The 12,673-nt window shown below is 40.7% G+C and overlaps 1 protein-coding gene across 1 annotated transcript in view; it reads right to left on the bottom strand.

The window, feature by feature from the left end:
* Positions 1-547: 547 nt before the first annotated feature.
* The window catches only part of dcbld2 (discoidin, CUB and LCCL domain containing 2), a 33,824-nt gene continuing 21,698 nt past the window's right edge, over positions 548-12,673 (bottom strand). Inside the window, exons 6-15 of the mRNA XM_083537005.1 lie at positions 8,290-8,423; positions 8,045-8,085; positions 4,955-5,170; positions 4,733-4,857; positions 4,146-4,293; positions 3,911-4,036; positions 3,667-3,754; positions 2,628-2,674; positions 2,401-2,514; positions 548-2,258 (exon numbers count right to left, since the gene is read on the bottom strand). Of these exons, the coding sequence (XP_083393131.1) occupies positions 1,870-2,258; positions 2,401-2,514; positions 2,628-2,674; positions 3,667-3,754; positions 3,911-4,036; positions 4,146-4,293; positions 4,733-4,857; positions 4,955-5,170; positions 8,045-8,085; positions 8,290-8,423 (1,428 nt within the window). The 3' untranslated portion in view covers positions 548-1,869. The remainder of the gene's footprint in view (positions 2,259-2,400; positions 2,515-2,627; positions 2,675-3,666; positions 3,755-3,910; positions 4,037-4,145; positions 4,294-4,732; positions 4,858-4,954; positions 5,171-8,044; positions 8,086-8,289; positions 8,424-12,673) is intronic.

Raw genomic sequence — 12,673 nt, 5'->3', positions numbered from 1 at the left:
TTACCGGATGATTTTGGACACAGAAGCATTACATTTTCCCTTCAAGTGAACATACGAGACCTGTTTCAGCCCCTGCGCACAAAGCCAGCTCCATGAAGATTCAGTTTGCATTGGTTGAAGAGGAACATCTTGAGAGTGACCTGCTATAGAGCTCTGACCTCAACCCAATTGAACATTTTTCAAATAAATTGGAACACTGACTGCACACCAGACCTCCTCACCTCACCTACACCAGTACCTGACTTTACTAACACTCTTGTGGCTGAATGAGCACAAATCTCCACAAGCTCACTCCAAAATCTAGTGGAACATCACCTCAGAAGAATGGAGATCATTATAAAAGGAAAAAGGAGACTAAATGTAGGAATGGGATGCGTAAAAATACAAACCTTATGGTTAGGTATTAAACTTTTGTCTTTATCAACAAACTAACAAAAATCTGGATTCAAAAAATATCAGGAACCTTCCTGAAAAGTAACATTTTAATATCATCGTCACTTAGACCAGCCCTTCTTTTCAAACCTGAACATACTGTAGGACACCACAATTTGTAATCATATTTTTTATTAAAACTTTGCAGTTTTCTATACAGTCATTCTTTAGTCATTCTACAGTACAAACCATATTTCGGAAGCCACTTACAGTGAATAGCAAACAGACACATGACGCACGCACACATACTAAAGAACTTATGAATACAGTGCACATGACAGACAACGAATCAGCCGCATCAACATCATCAGAACTTGTAGAAATTAAACCAGACACAGAAACGGATCCTACACACAAGTCTCAGTGAAGTGAAATTCTGCTTTGGTTAATGATAAAGGTTCTGACCGGTAGCACTGATATTAGTTGGTACCATAAAACACACTTTCATGCTCTGCGGAGTGCAGGTTGAGTGAAGATCTGCCGATCTATTAGATATTAAAAAAACAAAACAAAACAAAACACCACTTTGAACAGATGAGTGTGCACAAAGCACACCCAAAACTGAACCTCTGGTCTGATATAAATGTTACACTGCTTAATAGTGTGCACCACTGTTTAGTGTTGAAGACTACAGCCGGGTGTACTTACTTAATGGCAAGAATGGTGGCATCTTTATTTCGTACGTTATTTTCCTTCAGTACGAAAAGTGTCACATTCGGCGAACGCGCCCCAAGGCGACAGTGTATCTATGACAACAGTGCATCCATGAGCGCTGGAGATTTTAGGCACGGTCTGCTAGTGGTTTTGGCACTCCACATAGCTGTCATATCTCAGCAGGAAAAGTAATATGAAGAAAAAAAAATAAAATACAAATTTTCAGAACAGTGACAGATTTTTTGAGGTGTGAGTCGCAAAAAAACAACAACAAAAAAAAAACATGCTTTCACATAGACGGTGATAAGAACGCTTAAGTTCACGTACCGTTCCCCCATCCCCTGCTGTGTAGAACAGCCTACCAGTGGATAGGATATTAATGCTGAACATGAAGTTGTTATTTTCCGTTGCAAGAAAAAGGGTCTTTTTGATTTTAAGTGTCAGGAACCAAAATAAAAATGTTGATAAAAATAAACAGTGTAACCCACCATGAGCATGCACCAAGTTGTGAAACAGACTCTACACATAAGACTTTGGGACTGATTCCTCTCAGCATGAAAATAAAATGTGCAGGGACTCACAGTTTAACAGTGAAGAACATTCACGCACAAACACACGACCTAAAACAGTAGTGTAACAGTCTCCCTGGCTGACTCATCTCACGCCGAGATTCCTGGTGTTATTTCAGTGATAAGACTGCTGTGGCATGCAGAGGAGACTAGAAACTATATACAGCTAGAAGCACAAACATGCACTTTCACACATGCACATTCGTCCGTTTCACTACGCTTCGGGGGGTTTGGTCGGTTCCTGGCGCTGTTCACTGTGGGAGTTCTGAGGCACCTGGTATATTTGGCCGTCTGTAGGCGCGCTTTGTTCGGATGCGCTTTTAGGCGTGTCGTACATGGAGCTCCCTGATTGGTTGCTGTCCGTCCTGGCTACTAAACCCTGCCCTCGGAAAGGCAGAGTGCCTCCTGATATGTGATTGGCCCTGTCGATCGTGATGGGAATGGCGTACTCCGTTCCAGAGGCGGGCAGTGGTTCAGCATAGGCGTGATATTGCTCAGGGGTCAAGGGGGCGTCGTACTCAGGGTCGGCTCCTTCTTCAGGTTTAAACGTTGACCTCTGACCCAGAGAGGCCATGGTACCGCTTACCAGAGGCTGAGCATATTCTACAAAGATAGGTTAAAGACATAATATTAAGGGAAGTGTATAAATGATGACTAATGGAATGTCACAGAAATAACACTATGAAAAAAGGTGTGTGTGTGTGTGTGTGTGTGTGTGTGTGTGTGTGAGAGCTGCACTTCCTACCTGCTGGTTCGGCACGTGGCCTCTGGTGCTCAGCTCGAGCAGTAGCGCTGTAGCGCACACACTCCTCCCCATCCAGCTTAGACGGCAACAGTTGCTTCATGCTCTTCCACCACACTGGAACAGACACAAAATCTATTTAAGTGTTTCCAAACCTTATACATTATTCTTAGGTATATGTTATCATATACGCTGTGACACCTCAGCCAGCACAACAGTGTGTACAGTACCTGTGCGGTCCCAGTGTGGAAGGTCATACGTCACCTCAGGACTTTTCCTTTGGATAGAATAAATAAGAGTGAATCAAATTTAGAGCTCAACAAGACAGAGCAACACTACTGTTAAATCATACACACTAATTTGCCACCAAATTCAGAGCACGACCTGCTTAGAACCCTAACCGATGCTCACAAAGCTCTTCACAGTTCTGTAATCACCCGTTAGCTCGAACCCTGGTCTGCACTCAACAAATGATATCTGAGCCACTGGGTGATATACCATGACACCAATTTGCTATAAACAATCATTGTTTCTTTTCCTGAGCACAGCTGGTGTTCTCATGCATCATTTCATTTCAAAGGACTACATTATACATTTAAAATGTTAATTCCTAAGCTATTTGTTACTGTAAAGCTGCTTTGTGGACAATGTCCATTATTAAAAGTGCTATAGTAATAAAAGTTTATTGTACTGAATTAAGTAAGTAATTATATAGCAATTTTCTCATCTTTTCCTCATAAAATCGATTGTTTTGTTTTTTTCACTGCCTTCCAGCTCTTAGTTAGCAAAACCTCAATGAAACTAAATACCATAAAGTTTTTTTTTTTTTTTTGTGAATGCGATGTGTTATGTTTCTATGTCGCGTTTTAGGTAACACAATGCTGTAAAACTGAGGAAACACATCTATTGGGTGCAAAAGTGAACCCATGGTTTCTGGGTCGTAGAAAGTAAAATATTTTTACTATTTTACAAATTGTCTACAAATAAAATGTGACAAATATATCCTGAAATATCATAATGTAATGGGTGTTATTTTAATTACTTATATTAATAAAAAAAAGAGAAAAAAAAGAAAAAAAAAAAAAGAGTTTGTTCTTGGGTGTGCAAACTTTTGCAGTCAACTAAATATAAATATTCAGAAGAAAATAAATTGATTTAGCAATTTGTTGGTCTGTCTCATAAGTAATAGCACCTGATTAAAAGCTCTGCATGATACTCTGCTATTAGACTACTTGTTATGAGAATAAATGGATCTTAGAGCTTACAAACCTGCTCTTCCACAGCCACGCACACACAAGCAACAGCACTGGAGCGGTCAGAACCAGCACAGGAACCAACACGGCCACTAACGCCACCTCTGAAACAAGTGCACAACAAAACAGAACATCACTGACATCAGCACTCACAGAATTCCTGGGTCATATTCAATTATTAAACATAAAACAGACAATAAAAATCTTTTTTGTTGAAAATTGTAAAATAATCAGTCTCATGCTGAGTACATCACTCTCACCGTTATGAGTGTGTGGAGGCACGGTGATGTTTCGGATATTGGGAGTGTGTGTTGTCTGCTCCTGTAATGGAGGTACGGTATTTCTTTTCGGAGGAGCGGGAGCTGGATTGTACATTCGTGGACTCACTGGACAACAAACAAAATAAAGAAAGAAAAAAAACAATTAAGGTAAAAGGACTGACTTGACCGTCTTATACAATCTCTATCCTCCAATCAGATGTGTGATTAGTCCTACCTGTGGATACCTGACAGCCGAGCAGCTCCATTTTCAGTGCGATCCTCTGATGCCACTGCACAGGGATTACTCTGATAAACCGCGCTTCAATGGGTGGGATAAAGTTGTTCCGAACTTCCTGAGGGTAATTTGTATTCGCTTGGAAAATCTGTCATGAAACAAACACACACGCGTGATGGGTCGCTACGGAATAGCAAATATTCACCCATTTACCTAAGTCAACCCAACCGAGAACCATTGTTTCAATGGGGGGCAATCGATAACTTGGTGTCGTTACAGCACAGTTGAGCCATCTGTATTGTTGATTTAAACAGAAACGACAGAATAGATTTACCATTCATTCCCTCGGTCCGGTCAATGCTATCGGCCCCCTCTGCACAGTATTACATCACTGCCAGAACAATGGTTTACAACCTTCCACTTAAACGCAGCCAATCAATGAGCTCCTCGTTAAGCTTTCTGCCAATTGATGCCTGTGCATTATTAATGACCGGCAAGTGCACTTAATGCTATTTGCTGAAAACACACCGCCTGTAAAGTCATACAGGGTTTAAAAAAAAAACACAGCACACACGTGATTTATATACCTTGTCTTGATTTGAGCCTGTTTCCTGATAGGCTGTCCACTGGTGTCCATCGCTGCTGTAGTGCACTCGATAGGCGGACACATAAAACTGGTACTCGGGTAAGGTGGAGCCAGTGGTGATGATTCCTGAGTAAAGAAATGAACAGGTTCTTAATATCCATCACTGAATCCTCGCTGTCTTTTCTTTCTCACTTCTTGCTCCCCCATCCTCATTCTCTTTTACCTGTCACTCGTTTTTCTTTCTTTAAATCCACCTGTATCCACTGTTTTGCATCGCTGTTGGCAGCTGCCCAGGGAAGCCCAGGCTTTTTCAGACGCGCCCCTGAAGGTGCCCACACCGAAGGCTTGTCGCCATGTTGATCCCACTCCCAAACGGAGGAGACCGAGATCTGAGACTCGCTAATCACCCCTGACTCCAAGCCCAGTGTGCCGTAACAACCTAAAAACGTATAAGATATTAGGAACGAATTCTAGATAGAACTGCACCTGCCATTTTCTCTACCTAATAGCTCGAAAAACATTGGCACCTAGAATTTTGTCTTGTAAGAACAAAATGCCATCCTTGGGGGGAAAAAAATTATTTCCTAAAAATTGCACTCTGTCATCCTCAGAATATGTCAGTTTCTCCAGGGTATAAATTTGCATTCGCAACCCCATTTCTCTGCTACCATGTCAGTGTCAGAACCTGTCAGATGGAGCGATCGTTCCGGTGCCAGCAGCAAAATGGTTAACGGCTTGTAATTTTTATAAAAGTGAACAACAAGGTGGAACAACTGAGTAAAACTGTGACACTGGTATATTATCCCTGCACTGCTCTTAATAAGGGCTATAAGGAGTTTATATGAAAAGCTTCAGCCAGTTATACACTGTGGGATTTCGCTGGTGGATTTATTCTGACAGACTGAACAGATGTGTTCTCCCTGTTCCCCATACACTTTGTGTAATTGTACGCCATTCCACTATTAAGGTTGGCAGAATTTTTTTTTTTTTTTAACTGTGTTATTTAAGGTCAGACATTTAGAGTACACCACCTTTTCAAGATGGAAATGTCAGCATTGGGATAAGCACAGTGAATAACAGTAATAACAACATTAATTAATTTAAAAAAAGGTGCATTTTTAACATTATCCTTAAACAAATCACTTTTTCTACTCAAATGTCCTCCTTTGGAGCTCAGACCTCTGTTAGACGTATCGGGAGGAACTATTACTAAATTCACCGCTTTTTGGCTGAAAAATATTCAGTGGCATCCCTAATGGACAAATGTTTATGTATGTTTACAACTGAGCAGCTATGGGGTTAAAACTTTTGCTCAGGGACCCAGGATTGGCAGCTATGTGTGGCTGGGATTTGAACTCCTGACATTTGGATTCAAAGTCCAATGCCTTAACCACTAAGATACCACCTTCCACATATGGATGGAAAAGTCTGGTGTCCCAGACGTGCTCATTTACCTGATATGGACCATATACTTTGAGTACCGTAATTTCCGGACTATAAAGCGCACCCATATATAAGCCGCACCCACTGAATTTTACCAAAAAAATTTTTTTTTACATAAATAAGCCGCACCTGTCCTTTACACAGGTTTTAACGAAAGACACGTTACACACGGCGTAACGGGTGAAATATGTTGCGCTTCCTGTAAGAGCAGAGCGGTATTTTGGGAAAAGCCTGCCACTGCATTCCTCCGGTATTATTGCGTGTGTGTAAGACTGAGGATTATGTGCTTATTATTTTCTGATGCTCATTTCTAAGTTTCTTTGACTAACCCGTAACGCTGTTGCCAAAAAAAATTTAAAAGCACGAGTTTTGGAAACCTGTCTGTGCTTATATGATTTCCGTTGCAACTGGAGTTAGCGAGCTCTCCCTTCACCCAGACTCAACGCGTTACAACGACTTGTATCTAAACAGTAGCCTAGCAAGAAAGTCATTGTTCACTGTCTTCCTCCTTCCTTCCTTCCACAACTATTTCTCTCGGGAGTTTATCTTTTGGCATCGTTGTGCGTTTAAAAATCACCCGATGGAAGTTTTTTCTCCCAAAGCCGTGCAGCTCAGAACACAGGTGAAGTGCGTTTTTTCATTTCCGTTCGGAAATTTCATTGGTCTAATGTTATGGGTCTCAGTTTTTTGGATTGAAGCTTGTGAAACCGGGAAAAACCCAGAAAAATTAATAAATTAGCCGATTCGTTGTTTAAGCTGTGGGGTTCAAAACGTGGGAAAAAAGTAGCGGCTTATAGTCCGAAAAATACGGTATATGGTCAACAGCACTGAGTTGCACAGGACTTAAAAAAACACTCAGACACTCAACTTGAACAGACTCAAACAGTTTTTCGCACAGATTCTTTAACTTACCCTAAGATTTCGGGTATTTTTTTTGTATTTATTGCATGCCTTAATGCCTATTTTTGTGGATACGGTTGGAAGCTGTAAATTTCCTATTGTGATGAATAAAGTACCTACCCACCCACTCACCTACTTGTTTAATAATGGATAAACCCAGCACAAAAACATTACTACTAGACAGGGTGAGGGGACGGGGCTTCCAAGGGGCTGTCAGTAAATTCTTAGTTATTCCAGATTCATGCAGGCTTATCTGCTTTTTATTAAAGAGAATACTTATTTATTGGCTTATTTTGTTGTGCATGCTCCAAACGCAGAGCTCTAAAAGCAAATTTTGAGGTCTGAATTGACCAGTAAACCTGTTTTCTGGAGTGAAAAAAAAAATAAAATAAATTTCTACATGCACAAACGCTTTTGAATATAAAAGGAGCGTCAAATAAAATTAAATGTTTGCTTGAAGATCTCTCTGTATCTGTCTCCAAGCTTGTTAGATGCTATAGTAAGAGGTTCGGTGCTTTAAGTCTCTCAAGGGGAGGCCGATAATTGTGGTGCTGACTGTGTATATGTCTTCCCCGATCTCTCCACAGAGGAATACACACTGTTAGTTCCACTTGGATGTACAGAAACAGGCAGTTAGACTCTGTAGGAGTTATTAACACAGCTGCAAAACACATCAAATTGTCATTAGGTTGTGATTGATTGCGAATGTGATACGCCCTGCAGTTTATTATGAACGCACCGGAGATGCGATCGGGTTAAAGATTGACCAAAAACAGTTTGGATTTATTGTTTTTTGAAAAAAAAAAAAGAAAAAAAAAAAAAGAAAGCTGTACCTATAATGACTCACGTTGGTCAGGATTATGACCCTGTGCTCATCAAAAAAATCCATCAGAAAAAAAAAAAGGGGGGGGGGGGGAGCAGCAATATACTGTGCAATGCAAGTAATGAAATTAGCCTGGGACAGACTTACCACTGGTTTTAAAAGTGAAGAGACTGGGGGAGAGGTTCCCTCTGGAGACAGAAAAAGAATTAAACATGGAGATTGAAGGCTGGACTACAGAAAACAATCAGGTTAGCCCTGATAAATGTTAAAAGAAGTCAAGGACAAACCAGAAGGAAAAAATTATCTACTTATTAAACTAAAAGGTAGCTCCTATGTAGTGGGGAGGCAAAGGAAAGTGAAAGGTTGCTTAGAGTAAAACAGTGGTTACTCACCCTACAGAGGTGACATTGTTGGCCAGTGTGCTATCATAATGCGGGATTCCTGTACTGCTCACTACATTGACTTGGCCTCCTAATGTGTTTGACACCACGCCCGCATGGATACCAGCCAGGCACAAGGAAGAAGACTGGAGATACATACAGACACAATTTACTATTTAATGATGGAACACAATACAGATGAAGGGTGTTCAAGTAATAATATGTAAAGTCCAGTCCAGGGTATGTGAGGTCCAGTTTCATAGGGTTCCAAGCTTATAAGGACAAGCAGCTAACCTGACCCCAGTTATGTCTTAATGCCTAAATCAACAACTAGTTGTCAATAAATCAGTCATTTGAACTGGTTTTATTTCCCATCATCACTTCTTTAGTGCAAGAAAAATAAACAGGCTGCAATGCTATTTCACTAATCAGACCAGAAATGGTACATTTATTAAAAAATATATTTTACATACTGGGTTTAAAGCGCTCTCCTTTCAGACCTAATGTCTGGTCTGATTTGCTTTTAGCTAAATAATTTACATCCAGAGCTTCCAGGAAATCCCCCTACCATTTTACCCATTACATTACAATCAGATTTCTCCTGCCCCTTTACAATGACCTTAAAATTCAATATACGTTATTTTTCTTCTTCTTCTTCTTTCGGCTTCTCTTATTAGGGGTCGCCACAGCGGATCATCTGTCTCCATACCCCCCTGTCCTCTACATCTGCCTCTTTCAACCCAACTACCTGCATGTCTTCCCTCACCACATCCATAAACCTCCTTAGTCTTCCTCTTTTCCTCCTTCCTAGTGGCTCCATCCTCAGCATTCTCCTACCAATATACCCCATGTCCCTCCTCTGCACATGTCCAAACCAACTCAATCACGCCTCCCTCACATTGTCTCCAAAACGTCCTACATGCACTGTCCCTCTAATAAACTCATTTCTAATCCTGTCCATCGTCGTCACTCCCAACGAAAACCTTAACATCCTCAGCTCTGCTACCTCCAGCTCCGCCTCCTGTCTTTTACTTAATGCCACTGTCTCTAAACCATACAACATTGCAGGTCTCACCACAGTCCTATAAACTTTCCCTTTCACTCTTGCAGATACTCTTCTATCACAAATCACTCCTGCTTTCACTCTTCTGCACCCACTCCACCCTGCCTGCACTCTTTTCTTCACTTCTCTAACACACTATCCATTACTTTGCACTGTTGACCCCAGGTACCTGAACTCCTCCACCTCTTCTCCCTGCGACTGCACCACTCCACTGCCCTCACTTTCACACACATGTACTCTGTCTTACTCCTACTGACTTTCATTCCCTTTCATACCTCCACCTCTCAAGGCTGTTCTCAACCTGCTCCCTACTCTCACCACAAATCACAATATTATCCGCAATGTAGACTAAATACAACCCAAAGCCTGGGTGACACCAGATATACCATAAAAAAGGTTCAGCTTTGGGGTTTCTTTTCAACAAGAGATAAAGAGGGCAATATAGACCATATGGACAAAAGTACTGGGACTGAGCCCACAAAGATACACACCAAGGTAAAGGTCTTTGGATGTAGAATGATTAGATTTTTCCTTCACTAGAACTAGTAGACCCAAACATGTTCCAGCATGACAAAGACCCTGTTCACAAAGCCAGCTGCATAAAGATACAGTGGTGTGCGAAAGTTTGCGTCAAAATTTCTGTTAATGTGAACAGTTAAGCAATTGGAAGATGAAATTATCTTCAAAAGGCATAAAGTTACAGATGACAAATTCCCTTTAGGGAATTTAAACAAATTCATTTGTTTTAATTTATTACTTTTACATTTTCAAAACAACAGAAAAGAAAAAGGGCCCGCAGTAAAAGTTTGTGCACCCTGCATAGTTAGTACCTAGTAGCGCCCCCTTGGGCAAGTATCACAGCTTGTAAATGCTTTTTGTAGCCAGCCAAGTATCTTTCAGTTCTTGTTTGACGGATTTTCTCCCATTCTTCTTTACAACCGTCTTCCAGTTCTGAGATTCTTGCACCGTCTTTCAAGCACTGCTCTTTTGAGGTCTATCGACAGATGTTTAGTTTAGGAGACTGTTAGAGCCATGGCAAAACCTTTAGCTTGCGCCTCTGGAGGTAGTCCACCATGGATTTTGAGGTGTGTCTAGGATCATTATCCATTTGTAGAAGCAATCCTCTTTTCAACTTCAGCTTTTTTACAGATGGTATGCTTGCTTCCAGAATGTGTTGGAATTTAATTGAATCCATTCTTCCCTCTACCTGTGAAATGTTCACCGGGTCATTGGCTGCAACACAACCCCAAAGCATGATCGTTCCACCCCATGTGTTCTTTTCATCTAATTCAGTGCCCTTTGTTCTCCAAACATACCTTTGCTCACTGCAGCTAGAGAGTTCTATTTTAACCTCATCGGCCCACAGGACTTTTTTTCCAAAATGCACCAGGCTTGTGTAAATGTTCTTTTGCAAAAATTCAAATGCTGAATTTTTTGGTAAGGATCCAGGAGAAGTTTTCTTCTGAACAGTTGAACAGCGACCACAACTCCAGAGTCTGCCAAATCTTAGTGGGGGTACTGAATTGCTTTTCTAGCAATCTTAGGAGCAGTTCTCTCTGATATTGTTCTTGGTCTTCCAGACCTTATCTTGACCTCCACTGTTCCTGTAAACTGCCATTTCTTAATTACATTCCGAACTGAGGAAATCGGTACCTAAAAACACTTTGCTATCTTCTTATAGCCTTCTCCTGCTTTGTGGGCGTCAATCATTTTCATTTTCAGAGTGCTGGGCCTCTGCTAAGAGGAACCCATGACTGCTGATTGTTGAGACAAGGTTAGAGGAGTCTGGGTATTTATAAAGCTTTGAAATATGCATCACCTGGCCTTTTATAATAATGACTAAACAATCCCATGACCCTAACAGGCAAATTAAGGTCTGATATCTTGGTCAAAGTTATCTGCGAGAGAATTCTTTTGCAGAGTGCTGCTTTAGCCTTTTTCACCCAAATTGTAGAAAACAAAAACAATACACTGATATTGCTTAAAATATTGCAAAAGAGTGTTTCATGTTTAACTTTATGCCTTTTTAAAATAATTTTATCGTCCACTTGATTAAATGTTCACATTAACAGAGATTCTGACCAGGGAAACCCAAACACTATGTTTTACATGGGTTGGAGTGGAAGATGTTATGTGGCCTGAGCTCTGACCTCTACTCAGCTGAACACCTTTGGAATAAATTGGAATGCTGACTACATTCCAGGCCTCCTCACCTCACCTACATCAGTACCTGACTTTACTAACACCCTTGTGGCTAAAGGAAAAAGGTATAGTGTCTGATGTGGACGAGTCAAAACCCAAAATTACGATTTGATGATTTTAAAACGATTGCATTTTAAATCTGAAATTAAATATGTTATATAACCTAAACACTACTGTCCATTAGGGTTCTCCAGATCATTTTGAGTGGAATTTGAAACATCTAAAACAACTCAAAAACATTTTTTCTTGTAGTAGTTTTTTAAATAAGCATTAATACAATTTATATTCAATATTTTAAAGAAAGAAAGAAAGAAAGAAAGAAAGAAAGAAAGAAAGAAAGAAAGAAAGAAAGAAAGAAAGAAAGAAAGTCAGGTGCAGCAGAAAGAATAAAGATGCATCTATGCACTATCTAGAGGCACTAAATGCAATTTAAGATAATGTTTAGAAATCTGAAATCAAACATTTCCAGACTCTGTACCTTATTTTTGTTAATCCTTCCAGTTTTACAGCAATGCAGTAATTTAAATCTTTGTGAATTGCACAAATGTGAAGACAATACTGCTAAAAAAATATTCAGGAGACAGCGTTACTGCCTGAGGAACAGCATAGAACACTGCAAAGTGATAAGACAGCAGCTTTAACTATATTTATTATGTAATGTCCTTCGGTTAGAGAAAGAAGGAGGAGAGAGAGAGAGAGAGAGAGAGAGAGAGAGAGAGAGAGAGAGAGAGAGAGAGAGAGAGAGAGAGAGAGAGAGAGAGAGAGAGAGAGACTGACACAAGATTGAAATGGTGGATGCTGACTAAATGAGCCATAAGCCACAAGAGACATGACTTGGCTGATGATGTCACTGGGAGCGATTCCACAGCGCCACTGTTGTTGGTGATATGAAATACTGTAGCAGTGCGTGTCATTAAAAGAGTCGCTGTGGGTTTGGCTTTAATTACACTGCCGCACACATGATTGCTAAAACGCAGCATGGTAGGCAGATGGTAACACACACACAGTTCCCACAGGCGCTGCCAAACTAGCGCTGGAATTAAGAGAGCTGTCTGTTTGAAAGCTGACATTGCTCTCCCTCTTTTGCTCTCCACCGCAGGCCGACCACAGTCGGCAGGCAAACTCTCAACA

This window comes from Silurus aristotelis (assembly GCF_946808225.1).
Source record: "Silurus aristotelis genome assembly, chromosome: 3".
Classification (NCBI taxonomy): domain Eukaryota; kingdom Metazoa; phylum Chordata; class Actinopteri; order Siluriformes; family Siluridae; genus Silurus; species Silurus aristotelis.
The sequence above is the reverse complement of the archived record's forward strand: the minus strand, read 5'-3'. Positions and strand labels throughout refer to the sequence as shown.